General features: G+C 54.7%; 1 protein-coding gene across 2 annotated transcripts in view; it reads left to right on the top strand.

Moving 5' to 3' along the window:
- GAREM1 (GRB2 associated regulator of MAPK1 subtype 1) overlaps window positions 1–19,453 on the top strand; it is a 138,155-nt gene extending 118,702 nt beyond the window's left edge. Inside the window, exons 4-6 of one of the 2 annotated variants that reach the window (XM_036417641.2) lie at window positions 2,129–3,313; window positions 16,148–16,311; window positions 18,359–19,453. In XM_036417641.2, coding sequence (XP_036273534.1) covers window positions 2,129–3,313; window positions 16,148–16,311; window positions 18,359–19,265 — 2,256 coding nt within the window. In that variant the 3' untranslated portion in view covers window positions 19,266–19,453. Of the gene's footprint in view, window positions 1–2,128; window positions 3,314–16,147; window positions 16,312–18,355 lie in introns of both variants that reach the window. The other variant, XM_036417640.2, reaches the window with a different exon arrangement.
- The last annotated feature ends 774 nt before the right edge of the window (window positions 19,454–20,227 follow it).

A 20,227-nucleotide genomic window follows, 5' to 3' on the forward strand; every position in this document is an offset into this window, starting at 1 on the left:
TCTTAATCCCCAGCTCCTCCACTCAGGAACCTGTTCTTCTCCCTTTCCATGTGGGACTAGGAAAAAGGAGAAGCAACCCACCGAACTATCCTTCTCCCTTTCTCTCTGGGGAAAAAAAAAAAAAAAAAAAAAAAAATCAATAAAAAAAAAAATTTTTTTTTTAATTATACTTAACTTGGAGTCCATTGAGTCACCAAAAGTGGATTTTAAACCTTAGGAGCCTCAGTTGTCTTTGAAACAATATTGTGCTGCTATATATGGACTGATAAAGCCCCCTATAGAGAAATTAACTGCTCCGTGAAGAACAGAGAGCTGTTCTTATTGGCAATTGGCTTGTTCCAAAGGTTAAGATCATGCAGAGATGAGCAAGAAGAGTGGAGTGGGTGAGAAGTTGTTTACAAAGACTGTTACCACCTCGTTTCCTAAACACGGACTGATGATTACTGCTCAGTCAGCAACATGAGCCTGACCAGTCACTTTCCCCAGATGCCTTTTTATTTACGTAAGAGAAAAAAATCAATCGTAAAGATAACATAATAGGACTATAGATTAATGTCACCTGTAAAACACATAAATCACAGATCAAATATTATCAGAGAACAGTGCCATAGAGCTTTAACAGCATGATAATATGGCGATTACTTCAGGTATGTAGAGAGGTTTAATATTTGGGAATCTACTATTTTAAAAGTAGTGCATTAACATTTTCAAAGTAAACATATAGCCACCTTATTGAATACAGAAATAGCGTTTGGTTTTTTAAAAATGTGTATTTCTTTGGAGAAACGTAGAGAACAAGAATTGAAAAGACACTTTACTGTAATTTAAAAAAAAAAAAAAAAAAAAAAAAAAACCTCATCTCAGCCCTGGCCAGAAGGCTCAGTTAATTGAAGACTCATCCTGCACACCAAAAGGTTGAGGGTTCGATTCCCAGTCAAGGCACATGCATGGGTTGTGAGCTCAATCCCCAGGAGGGGCCATGCAGGAGACAGCCAGTAGATGATGTTTCTTCTCTCTATCCTCTCTCTCTAAAATCAATAAAAACATTTTTTAAAAGTTCATTGCAGTGCTAATTATAATGCTAAACACGGGAAAATTCATCTAACAATAAGGAACTGGTCAAATAAATGAAGGCATACCATAGATAATGGCCTGTGTCACTTTAATTTGATAATTGATGGTATATATATGTATATATGACAAGATGAATAAATTATAGTGAGACACTCAGGAACAAAATTGTGTGCATGTGTATTTATATCTCTGAGGTAATTTTATACATTTTGTTTTTTTTAATTTCTACTTATGTAAAATTGCTAGCATAAATTATTTTTAGTGGTAAGATTGTATCAGCTTTGTTCATTTTTGTATTTCTTCCAATGAGCATCTGTCCCAAATCCAATTTTAGAAAATTTAGTAAAATGTCAATAGTTTTTAATAAAGGACTTTTTAAAAATTTACCACCTCCTTATTGAAAAAAAGGAATGTTTTATAGTGGTTGTTTATGAAAGCAATTTTTATAACTGGAAAAAGATGTAATAAAAATATTAATGTCCTAAAATAAAGATCCATAGGACAGGAAAAGAAGCTGGAAGGGTCTGTAGCAAACCATTCTCCATCGCTCTCCATGCCTTTGGCTCATGGGGTTCTTTTCTTTTTGCCTTATGCCTCTATATTTCCCTCATTTTCATTAGTGCACAGATTTCCTTTCTCTTCAGAACAAAATATATTTTTAAAAGTCTAAACCAACGTCATCTTGTGATCATCAGCCACATAAATATTTTTTAATATATTTTATTGTGGTTTTTTTTTTACAGAGAGGGAGAAGATAGTCAGAAACATCGATCAGCTGCCTCCTGCACACCTCCTACTGGGCATGTGCCTGCAACCAAGGTGCATGCCCTTGACAGGAATCTAACCTGGGACCCTTGAGTCCCCAGGCAGACACTCTATCCACTGAGCCAAACCAGTTAGGGCCACATAAATAATTTTTAATGGAGTGGCTACATTTGATGCTACCCCAAACCACAGCCCCCCGCCCTCTGTGTGTATCTCAGGAGGCCAGCCCTCTGCTTCCCAGGGTGACCGGGCAGCGGGAAGCTAACCTGCCATGTGCTTGGCCTTGCAGGTGGCGTCGGGGGAGTGCAACGAGGACACGGAGGTGTACAACATCACGCTGTGCACGGGCGACGAGCTCACGCTCATGGGGCAGGCGGAGATCCTGTACGCCAAGACCTTCAAGGAGAAGTCGCGGCTCAACACCATCTTCAAGAAGATCGGGAAGCTCAACTCCATCAGCCGGCTGGGCAAGGGCAAGATGCCCTGCCTCATCTGCATGAACCACCGCACCAACGAGAGCATCAGCCTGCCCTTCCAGTGCAAGGGCCGCTTCAGCACGCGCAGCCCGCTGGAGCTGCAGATGCAGGAGGGCGAGCACACCATCCGCAACATCGTGGAGCGGACGCGGCTGCCCGTGAACGTGACCGTGCCCAGCCCGCCGCCCCGCAACCCCTACGACCTGCACTCCATCCGCGAGGGCCACCGCTACAAGTTCGTGAACATCCAGACCAAGACGGTGGTGGTGTGCTGCGTGCTGCGCAGCAACAAGGTGCTCCCCATGCACTTCCCGCTGCACCTGGCGGTGCCCAAGTTCAGCCTGCCCGAGCCGCCAGGCCAGGGCGCGCCATGGCCCGAGGCCCTGGTGCACCACTGGCTGGGCGTGTGCCAGGAGCAGGTCGACATCGACGAGTACTCCCGCGCCGTCCGCGACGTGAGGACCGACTGGAGCGGCGAGGACTGCAAGAGCCCCAAGAAGGGCCGGTGCCACGGCCACGGCCACGTGCCCAGCGCGCTCAGCTACGCGCGCGACGAGCTCACGCAGTCCTTCCACCGCCTCTCCGTCTGCGTCTACGGCAACAACCTCCACGGCAACAGCGAGGTGAACCTGCACGGCTGCAGGAACCTGGGGGGCGAGTGGGCCCCGTTTCCGCACGACCACCTCCTGCCCTACCAGGACCCCCCCGGGGACAGCGGGAGCGACTACCTGTTCCCCGAATCCAGCGAGGAGCCCCCGGGGGTGCCCGCCAAGCCGGAGCTTCCCTACGAGGAGCTGTGGCTGGAGGAGGGCCGCCCGCCGCTGGCGCGCTCGCTCAGCGAGAGGAGCCGGTGCGAGCCGCCGCCCAGAGGGCCGGCCCGGGCCACAGGCGCGCCCGCGCCCGCTCCGCTGCCCGGGCCTGGGCCGCTGGGAGCCGCCGTGCCGCCCGCCGAGATCGCCCTACCTCCGCCGCCGCCGGTGCCGCCCAAATCCGAAGCCGTAAGTCCCCCCCCTGTTCCCCCTGGAGGCAAGGGATGCGCTGGTCCTCCTGCCCGTTGCCATGGAGATCAGAGTGCAGTGAGTGTGCTGATGTATGCACACACACACACACAGTGCAGTGGGTGTGCTGATGAACACACACACACACAAACCGCACAAAGTGCAGTGGGTGTGCTGATGTACACACACACACAAGTGCAGGGGGCGTGCTTATGTACATACACTCACAAAGTGCAGTGAGTGTGCTGATGTACACACACACACACACAGTGCAGTGGTTGTGTGCTGATGTACACACACACACACACACACACACACACACACGCCAGGACCAGGAGCCAGGGTGATTCTCTTAAAGTCCTAGACTCTCAATTCCAATAATTACAGGCTATTGTTGTTCCTTGTGATTAAGCCCCTTAAACCCTTAACCCAACTCAGTCAGTGCTGGAGGGGCCTCCCTCAAAGTCGAGCAGGAGAGGTCAGTATCGGAGAGGAGAGAGGGCCCTCGGTACGGACCACGGTCTCTGGCGGACAGGCGCTCTGAACCTTCGCTGCTCATTGTTGCTTGTTGGCTTCCATTAGGTCTGAAGGAGAAAGCACGAGAGGCATCGGGTGGGATTCTGTTCGTTCACTGAGACAGTCCCTGGGTTTCTGTTCATTTATTGGACGGCACCCCACTCACTCATGTTCCTTCCTGAGGAACGGCTAACTGCCCGAGCGAAGGTGCTCAGAACCAGCCGATTTGCCAAATTTAGAGTGATTTATCACAGGAAGATCTTTACGGAGATAAAAAGTGCACCTCCCTTCGCACGTTTTACCAGGCAGGGATTTACTCTGTGCTTGAAGAGAACTTCTTTGAAAGTTCTTAATAGGAGAGGTGTTGGGTGTTGTTTGTTTATAACTTAATAATTTAATTCATCCAGAAGACATCACATAGTCCCTCTAAATTACTTTCCACCCAAGAGCAAACCAAAGTAAATGCAAAGCAAAAAGAATTGCAAAAAAGAAGTTGACAAAGTTAAATTAAGAAAATTGTATGTACTTGGATGCTGAAAATTTTAAAACATCATTATGCCTCTGCTGGTGTGGCTCAGTGGTTGAGCATCAACCTATGAACCAGGAGGTCCACAATTTGATTCCCGGTCAGGGCACATGCCCGGGTTGTGGGCTCCATTTTCTCCAGTGTGGGGCATGCAGGAGACAGCTGACCCATGATTCTCATTCATAATTAATGTTTCTATCTCTCTCCCTCTCCCTTCTCTGAAATTAGTAAATATATATATATATTTTTATTTTTTTTTTTTAAATAGGAGAGATTTAAACATGGCCTTCGCTGCTGTGCAGAGAATAGATCATAGAGAGGAGAGAGCAGGAGCCGGGAGCCTAGAAAGAGGCGCTGACAGCCCCAGAGGGATGGGGGGGGGGGTGCCCTGAGCTCCGAGGCTGGTCGCAGAGGGTGGCAGGGAGGAAGGAGCTGCTTGGGAGCAGGGTGTAGAGGTGGACAGTCCTGACGGATGAAGTGGGTGTGGGCAGTGAAGGAAAGAGAGGCGCCCCGGCAAACCCCTCCATTTTTGGCTTGAGCAGCACAGTGGGGTTAGTGCCAATCACAGTGACAGGGCAGCCTGAGGAGGAAGTAGATTTATCTGTGGGGGAGGAGGCATCATCATAATCTGTATCTCACCTACATCCCCGAAGTGCCCTGGAGACCAAAGTGCAGTGGGTGTGCTTATGTACACACACACACACACACACACACACACACCCCACAACAGAACCAGGAGCCAGGCTGGTTCTCTTAAACGGCCCCTCTCAAAGTCGAGCAGGAGAGGTCAGTATCGGAGAGGAGAGAGGGCCCTCGGTACGGACCACGGTCTCTGGCGGACAGGCGCTCTGAACCTTTGCTGCTCATTGTTGCTTGTTGGCTTCCATTAGGTCTGAAGGGAGAAAGCACGAGAGGCGTTGGGTGGGATTCTGTTCGCTTACTGGACAGTACCTATTGCGGTGGTTTCTCCTGCCTCCAGCAGGATCCTTAAAGGAAAGGACTCCTAGCAAACACAGTCCACAGACAAAATAAAAACCCACCTGACGGGAGCCCCAGAGCATGTCCAGAGTGCTCTCCGCCCCACCAGGGGGTCAGCAAGCCTGTCCAAACCCTGGCGCTGTGCAGAGCCCCAAGTCAAAACCACGGAATTACCTAGGGGTGAGATGCGAGAAATAAGACCATCAGTAAGACCTGGGCTCTGAATCCTAGCACCTTTCCCTTGTAGGGCAGGTAATAGATGAAAAGAGGTGACTAGCGGGCCAGTTAAAATGTGGTCCTGGATGATAGATAATGTGTGGACAGGACTCAGGAGAGAGAAAGCTCTGACTGTGTGATGCATGAAAGATCCCTTGATGACATTTTCAGTGCACCGACAGAATGTATATCATGAGCTGGAAAAGCAGAGAGACGAGAAGGAAGGGCACCCCGGGGCAGCATGAGAAAGGTGTGGGGGCAGGGACAGGCTCAAATAAGCAGGAAGTCCTGATGGTCGGGAAGAACAGGGCTGAGCAGGCTGCAGGAGGCAGTGGTGGCCCAGCGGCTGGAGCCAGGTATGGACACCAGGCTGTCAGACAGCACTAGCCTCTCAGTGCCATGCTCAACTGCTCAGGCAGGGCCCTCGATCTGCAGTTTCCTGAGAGGGGAGCGCTTCTGGCTCTATGTCCCAGGAACTAAGAACTCCCCAAGAACCGAAGGCCTCGGCTTTTTCCTGCTCCTTGTCCTTTAGGCACAAGCTCAGCGACCCCTCTACCCAGTGGAGGTGCTGCGCTATGTGGGGGAAGTCTTGGCAGGGTTTGAGTCCTTGGTCCTTTCATTCGTGTCAGATGATGCTCCCCAAAAGACAGGAAGTCAAAGGACACTCCTCCTGGCAGGGACTCCGGGCGACTGGAGTCTCACCTCAGCCACATAGTTAATGTTTCCTGAAGCTCGGAGCCCTGGCATGAGCTGTTTCTGTCGGACTTTGGCCCTGCGTGGCACACAGTGGGAACTCCTGTTTGTTGAGTCGTTGACTGGCTCCTACAAGGTGCTCACACCCAGTCATTTGTGTAACCAAGTCTAAAGGTAGGAATCCGTGTTGGCCTGTGGCCTGTGCGATGAGTAAGAACATAAATACGGAGGCTCTCCCGTGACCTTGGTACTGAGAGAAATGTGTTACATGTGAAAACCAAAGCAGATCTTAAAAATAGGGAAAGTGTGGCCTCCAGTCTACGCTGTGATTTCTCACGATGTAGGAGAATCTTCTCAGAGCATGCCCAGAGTTCACGGAACGCTGTAATCCCGGTGTCGTGGCTGTCGGTGTGGCTTCCCTGGGGATTGTCCAGAGGGAACGTGAATGGCGCAGAAGTCCAAGTGCGCCATGGAATTCACCAGAAGTCTCTGCATAGCGCCAAGGGGGGAATCCCGTGGCGGGGCGGGGGGGGGGGGGGGGGGGGGGGGGGGGGGGGACTATCCCTGTGTCTCCCAGCTCTTCCGCCTGATAACTAAGGATGGTGCTCAGCTTTCCACAGAGACGGTGTCTGGGACGGAGCTCACTGCACCCCAGGCCTTAGGATAGGATAAAGGTGCTGGGCGAGGGAAGAGCAGAGAGAGCGTCTTTCACGGGAGGGGAAGCAGGGCTGGGCTCTGTGCTGCCGTGGCTTGTGACCCAGTCAGTCCCAGGTACAATGGCCCTTCGCAGTGTGCCCATCTGTTCATTCTGTCCTGATTCCGTCCTGTCCATTCTGTCCTTCTTCTGTTCCAGGGGCCTGCGTCACAGCAGCTCTCTGCCCAGCAGGGTTGGTGGGCTTTGCTCCTGTCTGTACAGATGAGGAGGACTCTGTTCCCTCCAACCATCGTGCTGCTTCTCTGTCACCCAGGCTGGGCTGGTCAGCTTTCCCACCCACACTCTGTGGGAGAGAACTAGGCGTGGGACTAGCAAGATCCCCAGAAACTTGACCTCCTTCTTCTCTTCTGTGCTTGATATGGCTGTTTATAAAGTACTAGTTTATAAAGAAATTCGTGCACGGGGGGGGGGGGGGGGGGGGGGGGTCCCTCTCAGCCTGGCTGCACTCTCTCCAATCTTAAACCAGCAGTCGGACATCCCCCTCGCTGGCTCCTAACACTCACTGACCTGCCTGCCTGATCACCCCTAACTGCCGCCCCCACTCCCCCCCTGCCCCCCCGCCCACTGGCATGATCACCCCTAACTGCCCCCCCCCTCCCTGCCGACCTGATAACCCTTAACCAATTCTGCTTCATCCTCATGGCTTTGTCTGGAAGGTCTCCCGGTCTAATTAGCATATTACCCTTTTATTAGTATAGATGCTCTAGTCCTTGTGTGTTTTCCTAAATATTTTCTAATAGGTTTGTTTTTAAAAAAAACAAAACAAAACAAAGGTGCCACTTACCTCACCACAGGTGAGAGACGGCTCCCTTCCTCACAGGAGCACCCCGGGAAAGGCAAATGGCCCAGCCTGGGGGAGCGGCCGCGGTCCGGTGCCCAGGGCACCGTGGCGGGCGAGCCCAGCCCGAGGGGCACGCCCACCTCTGGAGATGGGGGCAAATTGTGCCCCGCGCCCTCGAGTCAGAATGACCTGACCATCTCTCTCAAGCGAATGATCGTCCTTGTCTCTCACGTTTATTCTAAACACGTCCCCTCTTCCATCGCGCTGTGGGCCTCTCTCCATATCCGTGCTCTGGGCCCCAGCCTGTGGGAAGCGGAGGGGCCGAGTCCAGGGTGGGTGGTAGCATGTGTTCATGTGACAGGGGTGGCCGTGCATCGGAAATCAAGCTCCTGTAACGCAGCATCCTGGGTGGTTGGGGTTCGAGAAAAACTCGAACGAAAGGGTAAATTTCATGCCGTGGTGACTGGACCCAGATCAGTAAGGGCGGACGTGACGGGGTGCGTCTGAACCTGCCTCCGACGGGCTGAAGGACGGAAGGAGCGCGAGAGGGAGTGCCCGGCGTCCCAGGGTGCCCACGTCCCTCTCGGCGCTGGACGGGGAGCAGGGAGAGCGGCCATGCCATAGTGTCGGGAACCAGAGGCGGAGCTCCCTCCACCACTGAGCAGCGGCGAACCTGGGGCGAAATAGTTAACCTGCTGAGCGCGGAACCTCTGCCCTGCACGAAGCCCCTGGCACTTTTCCCTGGTCTCGGTGAATAGCAGGAGTCACTTAATGCAGGATGGATTTCAACTTGGGGTCATGATTTGGGAGGAGTTTTTGCCTCTGTCCTTTTCTATCTAGGGCCGTGGTCGGCAAACTGCGGCTCTCGAACCACATGCGGCTCTTTGGCCCCTTGAGTGCTTAGCAAAGGCCAGCTTAGGAATTACCCTAATGAAGTTAATAACAATGCACCTGCCTATATAGTCTAAGTTTAAAAAATTTGGCTCTCAAAAGAAATTTCAATCGTTGCACTGTTGATATTTGGCTCTGTTGACTCATGACTTTGCCAACCACTGCTCTAGGGAATCCAGCCTCTACAGAGAGTCAGGGAGGCTGAGGGGGACAGGGATGGGAGCAGGCATGCCTGCCTCCACAGCCTGCCCCCCTCCCCCCGGGCCCCGGCACCCACCCAGCAGGAGCCAGTGGTCCCCCCATTCCGGAAGTGCGTGTGATGGTCTCCTCTCCCTGGGATATTGCAAAAACCTGAGTTTAAAGATAACCAAACATCCTTTGCATCTGATTGTAAAAGTGTCTACCTGATAAGCCGGGTGGTGCGTGATGGTCCCCCGGCTGTGGAGCCAGATGTGGGACCGGGATAGCCCTGCAGGGGAGCCACAGACACGCTGGGCACTGCGTGGGCCCGCAGCACGAGGCTCTTCCCTGGGGGCGGGAACGGAGAGACAGAGTGGCTGCGGAGGAGCCCCCTGTGGCTCTGAGGCTGCAGACGCCGGTACCACGCGGGCAGTGCCACGCAGACCCATAGGGGGGTGAAGGCCGATGAGCGGCCTTGTCTCGCTCTTCCCCGAGATGTCAGCACCGGCAAGTGTCTGCCCTGCAGAATCGGAGGCCTCACGTGACTATCTAAGGCTTAAAAATAAATGCCATAACATGAGCATAACCCCTGGACACAGACAGTGGGGCTGAGGGCAGGTGCTGGGGGTGGGAGCGGCCAGAGAGAGGCCAATCGGGGGTTGGGGGGGGAGGAGACTCATTTACATTTTTTTAAAATATTTTATTGATTTTTGTACAGAGAGGAAGGGAGGGAGATAGTTAGAAACATCAATGAGAGAGTCATTGATCAGCTGCCTTTTGCACACCCCCTACTGGGGATATGCCCGCAACCAAGGTACATGCCCTTGACCGGAATTGAACCCGGGACCCTTCAGTCCCCAAGCCAACGCTCTATCCATTGAGCCAAACCGGTCCCAGCTACATTTTTTTTTTTTTAAATCTGACATTTCTGTCAATAGGGTACACGTTATGTGAAATCTTGATTAAAATAATAATTACTGATTTTGCTAAAATGAAAGCAAGCAAAAAATATGGAATAAATATATAATCATGTAAAAAAATAAATGCTATAACAATATGGGGGGTGGGGGTTAAGTTGATTTTAGAGAGGAAGTGAGAAAGTTAGAAACATCACTGGGAATCAAGCCCGAGACCCAGGCATGTGCCCTTGACCGGAATCAAACCATGACCTCCTGGTTCATAGGTTGATATTCAACCCCTGAGCCACACCAGCCGGGCTGAAGGTAGGGTTTCTTATAAACTGAGAAAAGTGGCTATGAGAATTGACTCTACTCTGAATTTTTATTTATTTGTCCTTGGACTTTTCCCCTCTGCCAAATATTAATATTAGGTAAAGGCACTGAAGGACAGGCTTTTCTTACATAAGCCTGACATATTAATATTCAAGTTTTTGGTACTAAGAATATTAATCTGGAAGTGATTATTTACTTTTCAAAATAATTGCTCTACCAGAGGACTCACTCAGGAGTTCACTAATTAATGAGTCTCCTGAGGATCTGACATCCAATTAATTTTAATCACAGCCTTTGAGGTGTACTCTGTGAGCAAGCCTTAGACCGAGGCTCCCACTTGTTCATTGAAATAAGGACTAAATTATTGTTGTGTTTTCATAGTTTTGAAACTAATTGCCTCCGGTTTCACGTAGGTAATTTGTTTTTAAATGAAACCTCGGCCGGGATTTATTTTATTTTATTTATTCTCCTGTGCCCATGGGAAGTCGCCATGATTACCCTGCTAATAAAGCTGTTAGAATGTTCTATGGGGTAGCTCTTGTCTCAGATCTGACTCTCAGATAGCATTTGCATAAAATCACATTCCTGTGAGAAGTCAGACACCATTTAAACATAAGCACTGAGTGGCCAGATTATTATGATCCCTAAACGCATAATAATCTGGCCACTCGGTGTATATCCTATATAACAAAAGGCTAATATGCAAATTGTCCCCACAACCAGGAGTTCGACCAGCAGGCAAGCTGGCCAACCACCCATGTCCCCTCCCCTAACCTGGCCAGGCTGACTGGCCGGACCCACCTATGCAGCAGACTTCTAATATAAATGAGTATACACACACACACACACACACACACACACACTGAGTGGCCAGATTATTATGCGTTCAGAGACCATCACAATCTGGCCACTCAGTGTATATGTATCGTGTGTTATTATCCTCCTTGCTCAGAAAAAGTCCTTTTTGCCCCCAGCCCAGTGGCACATTCTCTCCCTGAGCCTTTGGGTTTAAACAAGCCCCCTTTTCAGACCCACTTGCCCTTCTGCTCCCGCAGCGCCCCCCTGGACCCCCCGCCCCCCGCCCTGGGGGCTTGGACAAGGAGGCTGGCTGAGCCCGGGTCCCTGTCGGTGCAGAACGCTGGGCAAGAAACCTCCACATCGGAGCGTCAGGCACGCCTGCAAACCATCTCTGCCCTCATGTCATCCATCACATAGAGGCGCGTCTATTGCCGTTTTGTCGTGATCAAACTTGAATTTCTGTCGGGCTGCAAATGCCCCAATGGGTCCCTAACAGGGTTATGAACTCTTTGTATAAAAGCCTCTTTATAAATAAGATTTCTGACGGCTGTAGCGGTTTTGCTGTCTGGGAGAGGGAGTGTGGGAGGAAAGGGAGCACAGGGGCAGGGGGCAGGCAGCGAAGGCAAAGTTACCAAGTTCGAGGCAGCGAGGTCACCAAACGGCCGGCCTCGATGGCCAGCGGGGGCCCGAGGCTGGCTTTTTAGAGCAGAAAACCCACAGGAGAGGCGAGTCCATCGGAGTCTATGTTTCCTGAAGGGTCTTCACACACAAACAGAGAGGCCCTTTCCTGCCTAAGTGTCCGGATCCCAGAGCGACTGCCCTCGCGTCTTTGAGATTTCACCCCCGTGTGCGGCCTGGTCAGCCGGCGTCTCCAGATTCATTGCCTTTGATTTAACAGTGGGGTAATCACTGCTATGAAATTTTCTTTTAAAAAAATATTTTTTTATTGATTCAGAGAGGAAAGGAGAGATAGAGAGAAATAGAAACATCAATGATGAGAGGGAATTATTGATTGGCTGCCTCCTGCACGCCCCCCCACTGGGAATCGATCCTGCAACCGAGGCATGTGCCCTTGACCAGAATGGAACCCGGCACTCTTCAGTCTGCAGGCTGACGCTCTATCCACTGAGCCAAACTGGCTAGGCAGATTTTTTTTTTTAAATATATTTTATTAATTTCTTACAGAGAGGAAGGGAGAGGGACAGAGAGCCAGAAACGTCGATGAGAGAGAAACATCGATCAGCTGCCTCTTGCACACCCCCTACTGGAGATGTACCCACAACCAAGGTACATGCCCTTGACCGGAATCGAACCTGAGACCTTTCAGTCCGCAGACTGACGCTCTACCACTGATCCAAACCGGTTTGGGCTGAGATTTTTTCTTTTTCCAGAAAGAAAAAGACAGTTAAGCAAAAAACATGTCATAGTAAGTGTACCATTTCCTCATCTTAACCTCTCTCCTTGGTCCCGTTAGTGCAGGGGCGTGTGAGTGTCACTTCTTCCATGGGAGCAAAATAGGGAATTCCAAGAAGCAAGGCCTTTTCAAGAAACATCATGATTCCACAACCCCCGTCCCCACTGTGCTAACTCATGAACTCGGGGGAGGGGTGTGTTTTGCTTCTTATCTTCCTGGAATTCCTAGGAAGTGCCAGCGAAAGTTCATGTCACAAGAGAAAGACATCGGTTCATAGGTCATGTGTCTGAGATGCTCCGATTGTGTGGCGGTCTGAGTTGTCCTGCACGCCTGCGTGTTGCCTGCTTCCAGCCGTGCACCAGTGAGCTGTCCTTCTGACAGATCCCGTGCATCCAAACGCGGCCTGTGGCAAGCCCACCTTGTCTGCCGCTATTCACCCGTTGCTGACCCTCGGTCCTCCGCCCCGCTCTCTGCCAGCTAAAGAGTCAGCGACGTCGGCCGTGGAGAGGGGACAGGGCGGCTAAAGGCCCATGCCGGGGCTGGGGGGGGGGGGGGGGGTGTTAGGTGGTCCCGTGGAGCCTTCTGGACAGTGTTCTGAAAAACGCAAATAGTCCCACTTGGCGATGCGTTTGACCTGACCGCAGATTGGAGTTACGTTCTGACTTCTTGGACTGCCTTTCCTTAGCAGCATAAGGCTTCCCCCCCCCCCCCCCCCCCCCCCCCCCCCCGCCATCTGATCTCGCGGGTGCACTCGGTCCTGGCTTCAGCTGCCGGCGGTACGCTGCCTCCGTGGCCAGGGTGGCAAAGGCAGGCAGCAACAGCCGAGCGTGTGTCCTCGCTTCTCTCTCAACGGGGAGGAGAGCGCAGGTCTCAGGAGTACGGGGGCACTCAGTCTCCTGGTCACCTGTGCACACCCGGCGCGTTTTCCAAATTCCTCCCAACTTAAATGAAAAACAAAAATAAAGCCCGGCCGGTGTGGCTCCGTGGTTGAACCAGAAGGTCACAGTTCAATCCCCAGTCAGGGGACATGGGTTGCCGGCTCAGTCTCCAGGAGGGGGTATGCAGGAGGCAGCCAGTCCGTGATTCTCTCTCATCATCGCTGTTTCTATCCCTCCCTCCCTCTCTTTCTGAAATCAATAAAAAATATATTTAAAAATAAGTAAATGAGAATTAAAAACACGTGCCGCCTCCGATCCTGTGCCCTAATAACTGCCTCCCCCTTACTTCCGGCCAATGTTCCTGACAGAGTGGTCAGACCTACGAACCAGGAAGTCCCGGTTCCATTCCCTGTCAGGGCGCATGCCTGGATTGCCGGCCCCATCCCCAGTGTGGGGTGTACAGGAGGCAGCCGATCAGGCATTCTCTCTCATCACCGGTGTTTCTCTCTCTCTCTCTCCCTCTCCGTTCCTCTCTGACATCAATAAAAACTCATTTATCAAAAGCAAAAGGGAATAGACCCTGTTGGGAGCGAAGAGAAGGGCCTGGCCCAGAGGCACGGTGGGCCTGGCGTCCCCTCCCTGCAGAGCAGCAACTCGTTACTCAGGCCGGCGCCATCCCTGCCCGGGGGCACCTGTGCAGGGCTCAAGGCTGCCCAGCTGGGGAAGGCGGTGGCAGGACCAGCTCCCAGGGTCCTCGAGTGCCCGGGGTTGGGGGGAGGCTGTCACGGCCGAGGTCAGACGTGGAGACAAGCGGCTTGGCTGTTCTCACCAGTTCAACTGAGATGTGCACTGCAATGGGCTCTGTCACTGGCATCTAGGTGCGCGGCCTCTACTGAGACGCCGGCCTTAGTGACCAGTCCCAAAACGCAGGAAAGTGCAAGTCGGATTCAACCCCAGCCGTGTGCTCCTCGTCCCCTCCCTCTCCCACACGGTGCTGAAGGAATCACCGAGTGTTGGTTTTAAAAATGGAAGAGCTAACGGGCAGATTCCTCGTCCGTGACCACGGACAACACTGTAAGCACAAGCGGACCCCTCGCCTCTGACCAGTCCCACCGCCATCCCCGACTCCGCAGACGGTCCCCAGCCACCGGCAAGTCCTGACAGGCGGGGCCAGAGGACGCAGTGTGTTGGCTACTTGTCTTGGAACCAGTGTGTGTTCCCACAAGCCGGGCAGGGGTGACCCAGCCAGAGCTTTCCCACGTCCTGGTTTGTTCTTAGCTTCCCTCTCTCTCTCTCTCTCTGTCAATTTCAGAGAGGAAGAGAGAGGGAGAGAGAGAAACAGCGACGATGAGAGAGAATCATCGATTGACTGCCTCTTAAACACCCCACACTGGGGATCGATCCCGCAACCTGGCCGTGTGCCCTGACCCGGGATCAAACTGTGACCTCCTGGTTCATAAGTCAAAGCTCAACCCCTGAGCCACGCTGGGCGGTTCTCAGCGTCTTCCGAAGACCCCAGAGTGGCGCCGGGTTCCGGGAGCCGGCTGGACCGCCCTGTCCTTGACCGGACCCCCTCCTGCATTCACCGCCACCGCCTTCCCAGGAGCAAAGGGGAGGGCCTGCGGAGGGGAAGCAGGGCTGCTGCTCCGAGCACCTGGTTTCTGCCTAAAGAGCGCCTCCAGGTGAGAAGCTGGGACCGAAGGGTCCCCATAAGCAGGAGAGGGGGTTCCTCCAGGTGCCAGCAGTGACACCCCTCCCGCCCCCCTCACACCCAGGAAGAAACCCAACGGGTCAGATTGTTCACATCACTTCCATTTCACTCAGGTGGTCCCTGGCCGGTGCTGCAGGCTGGGCCATCAGAGCCCGGTGTGCGTGCGGGCGGGCGGGCGGCAGAGGATGCCCGGCAGCGGGAACCCGTGTCGCCGGGCCGTAAGCAGACTGAGAGGCAAGGCCAAGGGGAGCTGGCCGTTTCGTGACCTCTGTTCCCCCAGAGCTGCTGGGCCAGGAAGGCACTGACAGCAAAGGGGAGGGAACCCCTGGGGACCCGGCCTGAATGCAGGCGAGGCTGTTTGCCCAAGTCAGAATGGCTGTTTTCCCCTGTGTGGGTTAGGGTAAGCCAGCAGGGCCAGGTATAAGCTGCCCCCTGCTGGCAGGCACAGAGAGGTGCATGCAAATGTCCACCTCCTGAAAAAGTCATGTTCTGGTCTGGCTGGTGTGGCTCCGTGGTTGAACGTCCACCCACCAGGAGTGACGGTTCGATTCCCAGTCAGGGCGCATGCCCGGATTGCAGGCCTGGTCCCCAGTGTGGGGCGTGCAGGAGACGGCCCATCCATGGTTCTCCCTCATCATTGATGTCTCTCTCTCTCCCTCTCCCTCTTCCTCTCTGAAATTACAAAAGTGCTCTCTTGGGGATTCGGAGAGCTAGCTGCCTTCGTTATTCCTGTGACAGCCCCGGGCCTGGTCCCGCAGGTTCGGTCCCTGCGGAGAGCTTGTGAGGAACGCAGACTCTCAGGCCCCACCCTTGGTCCCAGAAGAATCAGCGTGCAGGGCCGCAGGGTCCCCGGGGGATTCATGATCCATGTGCACATTTACACGTGAGAAGCCCTGAGCGTGACACCCGAAGGACCTCCGACCCGGGGCACGGAGCACTGTGCCCTCCGCTTTGGGTCAGGTCGAGTTCACTTGGAACAGGGAGTGAAAACCACCTCAGGGCAAGGAGAGTTTGACCCCGGTCGCCGTATGCCCTTATTTTCTTCCTCCTCTTGCCGCACCTGCCCTCGCCCATCACTCACCCTCTCCCCCGCTGTATCTCAGTGGCCTGCGGGATTTCAGCAGCAGCGGCTTCTGTCCGGGAAGGATGGCGGAGGCATACGTTCTGCCTCTGGCACCCCCTGCGTCCCTCTCCCGTCCCAAGGCCCTGCTGGTACCACCTGCGTTTGCCAGGAGCGGTGGGCCCGCAGGGGGAGTGCCGGGCCCCGTCCCCCCGTCTAACCCGCCGTGTTCTTTCCCGTGCCAGGTCAGGGAGGAGTGCCGGCTCCTGAACGCCCCGCCGGTGCCGCCCCGAAGCGCCAAGCCTTTGTCCGCCAGCCCCTCGGTCCCACCGCGCGCAGCCAGGCCCCGGCCGCAGACCCGCTCTCCCAGCCCCACCCTGTCCTACTACTCGTCAGGGCTGCACGACATGTAAGTTCACGCCGGGGCTGCGCCAGCAGGCCCTGCCCTGGCCGGGCCAGGGGTCCGAGGACAGCATGGAGGGAGAGGAGGCAGTCGTGTTGGGCTTGAGCTAGGAGGAGGGCCAGGGTCCCCGGAGGAAAGAGCCCAAGCCCGAGGGGTGCAGTGATGAAGGCCGACTGGTTCTCTTACAAGCAATCCAGCCCGGCCGGCCCGGCTTAGGGGCTGAGCATTGACCTAGGAACCAGGAGGTCACGGTTCGATTCCCGGTCAGGGCACAGGCCCGGATTGCAAGCTCAATCCCCAGTGTGGGGCGTGCAGGAGGCAGCCGATCCATAATTCCCTCCCATCGTTAATGTTTCTCTCTCCCTCTTCCTTTCTAAAATAAATTGTATATATATAGATAGATAGATGGATAGATAGATAATTAAATTTATATTTATATTAGTAAATTAAATACATATATTTAAGTTAGAAAAAAAAAAAAAAAGCAGCAGCAGCCGCAGCAATCTGTGGGCTGCCCTCAGCTCTCAGCTCTCCCAAACCAGCAGGCGTCCCGTCCGCTTTGCGACATGAGCACCTAGGCGGCAGGCACCTCCGGGACTCGGCCCTGCCAGGGTCCCCGGCTCGCCCTGCTCGGCGTCCCCAGGCGGGACGAGCCCCTATGGGCCGCCCATCGCTGCCAGGCGTCCCCCGTCCCGCGGGGACCCCCCTGCCGGGAGCGCCTTCTCCCCAGGACAGCTCCCGTCGCCCTGGGCACCTGCCCACCCTTTTCCTAGGGAGCCTCTCACCACGTCGCGTTTGACACCTCGAGCCACGTGACTTCCCGGCATTTCCCACGTCTACAAGGCAGAGGGCCCCTCGCGTCTCCTCCGGAGCCCGTGGAGATGGGGGGTGAGCCGGGTGTGATCCTCTCAGGTCCCCTGGCGCCCCCGCCGGTGCCTCCCGAGCGTGTGCTGGCCGGCTCAGTCCCCTTACGCTACGGCCCACGCCGAGCACCCTGCAAGCTCTCCCCACCCCCCACCTCCCCCACCCCGCCCCGTCCTCACCGGTTTAGGTGGCTCGTCTTCACAGGTACCTTCTGTTCTGCAGACACTTTACTCTTTGTGCTAATGTGACTCGATGGTGCAGAGGCCCAGGCCAGCACCAGCCCGGCACCTGAGCGTTTTCTCTGCCTCGAGCCCTTGGGTGGGAAGAGAGCCGTGGTGGTGGCCAGGTGGCCGTGTCCCGGGTGCAGGGTGGCCCGCACCAGGCGTCCGGCTGCCGCTGGGGCCTGGCCGCTGCGCACGCCGCCCGTCAGCCCAGCCCCTGCCGGCGGTATGCCGGAGCGTGGCGAACGGTGTTTCTCATCAGAAAGATCTAGGCACCCACCAACCACGGGTGTCTGGCTAGTTAAATAGGTGTGTACCCAGAGATGTGCCATCTCCACTGCGGCATTTTAAATCGTGTTCCTATCCATTGTGAACACTCTGTTAGCAATTTAAAGCTTCTCTTTTTAATTCTTTAAAATATATTTTTATTAATTTCAGAGAAGAAGGGAAATGGAGACAGAGAGAGAGAGAGAGAGAGAGAGAAAGAGAGAGAGAGGAATATTAATTATGAGAATCCTTGGTGGGCTGCCTCTTGCACGCCCCCTACTGGACATATTTTTTTAAATATATATATTTTTAAAATATATATTTTATTGATTTTTTTTTTCAGAGATGAAGGAAGAGGGATAGAGAGATAGAAACATTGATAAGAGAGGAATATCGACCAGCTGCCGCCTGCAAACCCCCCCACTGGGGATGTGCCCGCAGCCAAGGTACATGCCCTTGACCGAAATCGAACCTGGGACCGCTCAGTCCGCAGGCTGACGCTCTATCCACTGAGCCAAACCGGTTTCGGCTGGACAGATTCTCTTCCTAGAAAACTCCCTGAGGTTCACAGGTCCCGATGGAATTCGTAAGAAACAGTGTCTGCCTTCCTCGCGGGCGGCAGCATCCTGGGAGGAGGACAGGCTTGCCGTGGGTGCTGTGTCCTGGCCGCTAACCCCCCTTTCTGTGTTGGCTTTCAGCAGCGTGACTAAAAGCGACGCCAGCCCTTCCGACAGCGCCCCCGCCTCCTGCTACCCGTGCCCCCGCAGGAAGCCCGACTCGCTGGACCTGCAGTCCCCGCCGGGCAGCCCCCTGGACCCGCTGTCCGCGCGGCTCTCCTGGCCCGGCCACCACGCGGGGGCGAGCTCGGAGGCCCACGCCTGCAGCGACTTCCTGCTGGACCCCAGCCGCAGCTACAGCTACCCCCGGCAGAAGACGCCGGGCACGCCCAGCAGGCACTGCCCGGCGCCCTTGGACCTGGAGGGCTGCGAGCCCCTGGCCAGCCCCCCGAGCGCGGCCCCAGCGGGCGGCGGCTGCGGCGGCTCCGGCTCCGGTTGCCCCAAGTCGGCCAGCTACTCCCTGGGGAGCACCGACGAGAAGCCGCTGGCTGCCGGCACCGCCAAGCAAAGCCTCTCGTGCCCGGCCCTGCCCCCCAGGGCGCCGCGGCCGGTGGAAGAGAAGGCCGCCTCCTCCGGAACCCCGCCTTTGCCCCTGAAGATCGACGGTGCCGAGGGGGACCCCGCGGTGGGGTCCTCGGACCCGGCCGAGGACCAGTACTTTGCGCAGAAGGCGGGCGCGCAGGACATCTTCTCGGTCCCCTACCCCTTCTCCTCGCCGCTGCACCTGCAGCTGGCGCCCCGCTCCTGCGGGGACGGCTCCCCCTGGCAGCCGCCCGCCGACCTGTCGGGCCTCTCCATCGAGGAGGTGTCCAAGTCCCTGCGCTTCATCGGCCTGTCGGAAGACGTCATCTCCTTCTTCGTGACCGAGAAGATCGACGGGAACTTGCTCGTGCAGCTGACGGAGGAGATCCTCTCGGAGGACTTCAGGCTGAGCAAGCTGCAGGTGAAGAAGATCCTGCAGTTCATCAGCGGCTGGCGGCCCAAGATCTAGCGCCGGCACCGCGAACCCCGGGGCGAACCCGGGAGCGTGGGCCGGCGCGGGGCTGGGACCCGAGCTCCTGTTTTCTTTTGCACTAAACACCTTCTCTGTGAACAGGGGTCAGAGAAGCGCTCGCTATGCAGACCGCGTGTTTTGGATGGTGAGCAGGCTATTTTGTACATCAATAAACACGCTGTAAAAAAAAAAAAACAAAAAAAAACAACACACGATTTAAAATGCAGAGGTGCCTTGAACGTCACTCCACACTCAGCAGCTGCTAAAGGACAACAGGCGTGTCCCCGAGACGGGGCCCTCCCCCGAGCAGGGTGATGCGAGAAGGTATGATATTTATTACAAAATAGCCAAAGCGGAAAGACATGAGGATCTTTAAAACAAAACAAAACAAACCAACAGTTCCTTCCTGGGGGAGGGTGTGGGGGGCAGGGTGGGGGGCAATCTATTGTATTTAGCTCTGTCCTGTGCTCTGTCGGGGCACGCGGTGCGGGCTGACTCTGTGCCTGGCCATGCCGGTGCTATGAAACGACGCCGTCCTGTTAAATGCTCGACGGGTGGATCTTTGCATCCAACGGCGTTTTCCAAAAGTCGCCGTTGTGGACGGAAGACACGGGACGCCCTTAGGAATCACACCGACCCTGGCCACGGTCATTCCTCTGTACCTGCTGCTAATTTTATCGAGCAGAAGAGAAAAGCAGAATAGATACCATATGTGTGTAAATGTGTACGCAATACATATGTGTATGTTTTCCACCTGGTTGTGAGTCTGATGTTTTAAGGTAAACGTTTGTTCGCTTCCACGTGCCCACGGAGGTTGGGGGCCGCTGGCTGTGGACTCTCTGAGGGGGTGCTGGGAGCCCGCCCCTGGAAGCCAGGCGTGGGGGGTCTCCCCCCCCACACACACCCAGGGAGTGTGGACGAGATCAGGGGAGAGGCGGTGGTGGGGCTGGGTTTTGCGT

The sequence above is a fragment of the Pipistrellus kuhlii genome, unplaced genomic scaffold (assembly GCF_014108245.1).
Source record: "Pipistrellus kuhlii isolate mPipKuh1 unplaced genomic scaffold, mPipKuh1.p scaffold_m20_p_6, whole genome shotgun sequence".
NCBI lineage: Eukaryota > Metazoa > Chordata > Mammalia > Chiroptera > Vespertilionidae > Pipistrellus > Pipistrellus kuhlii.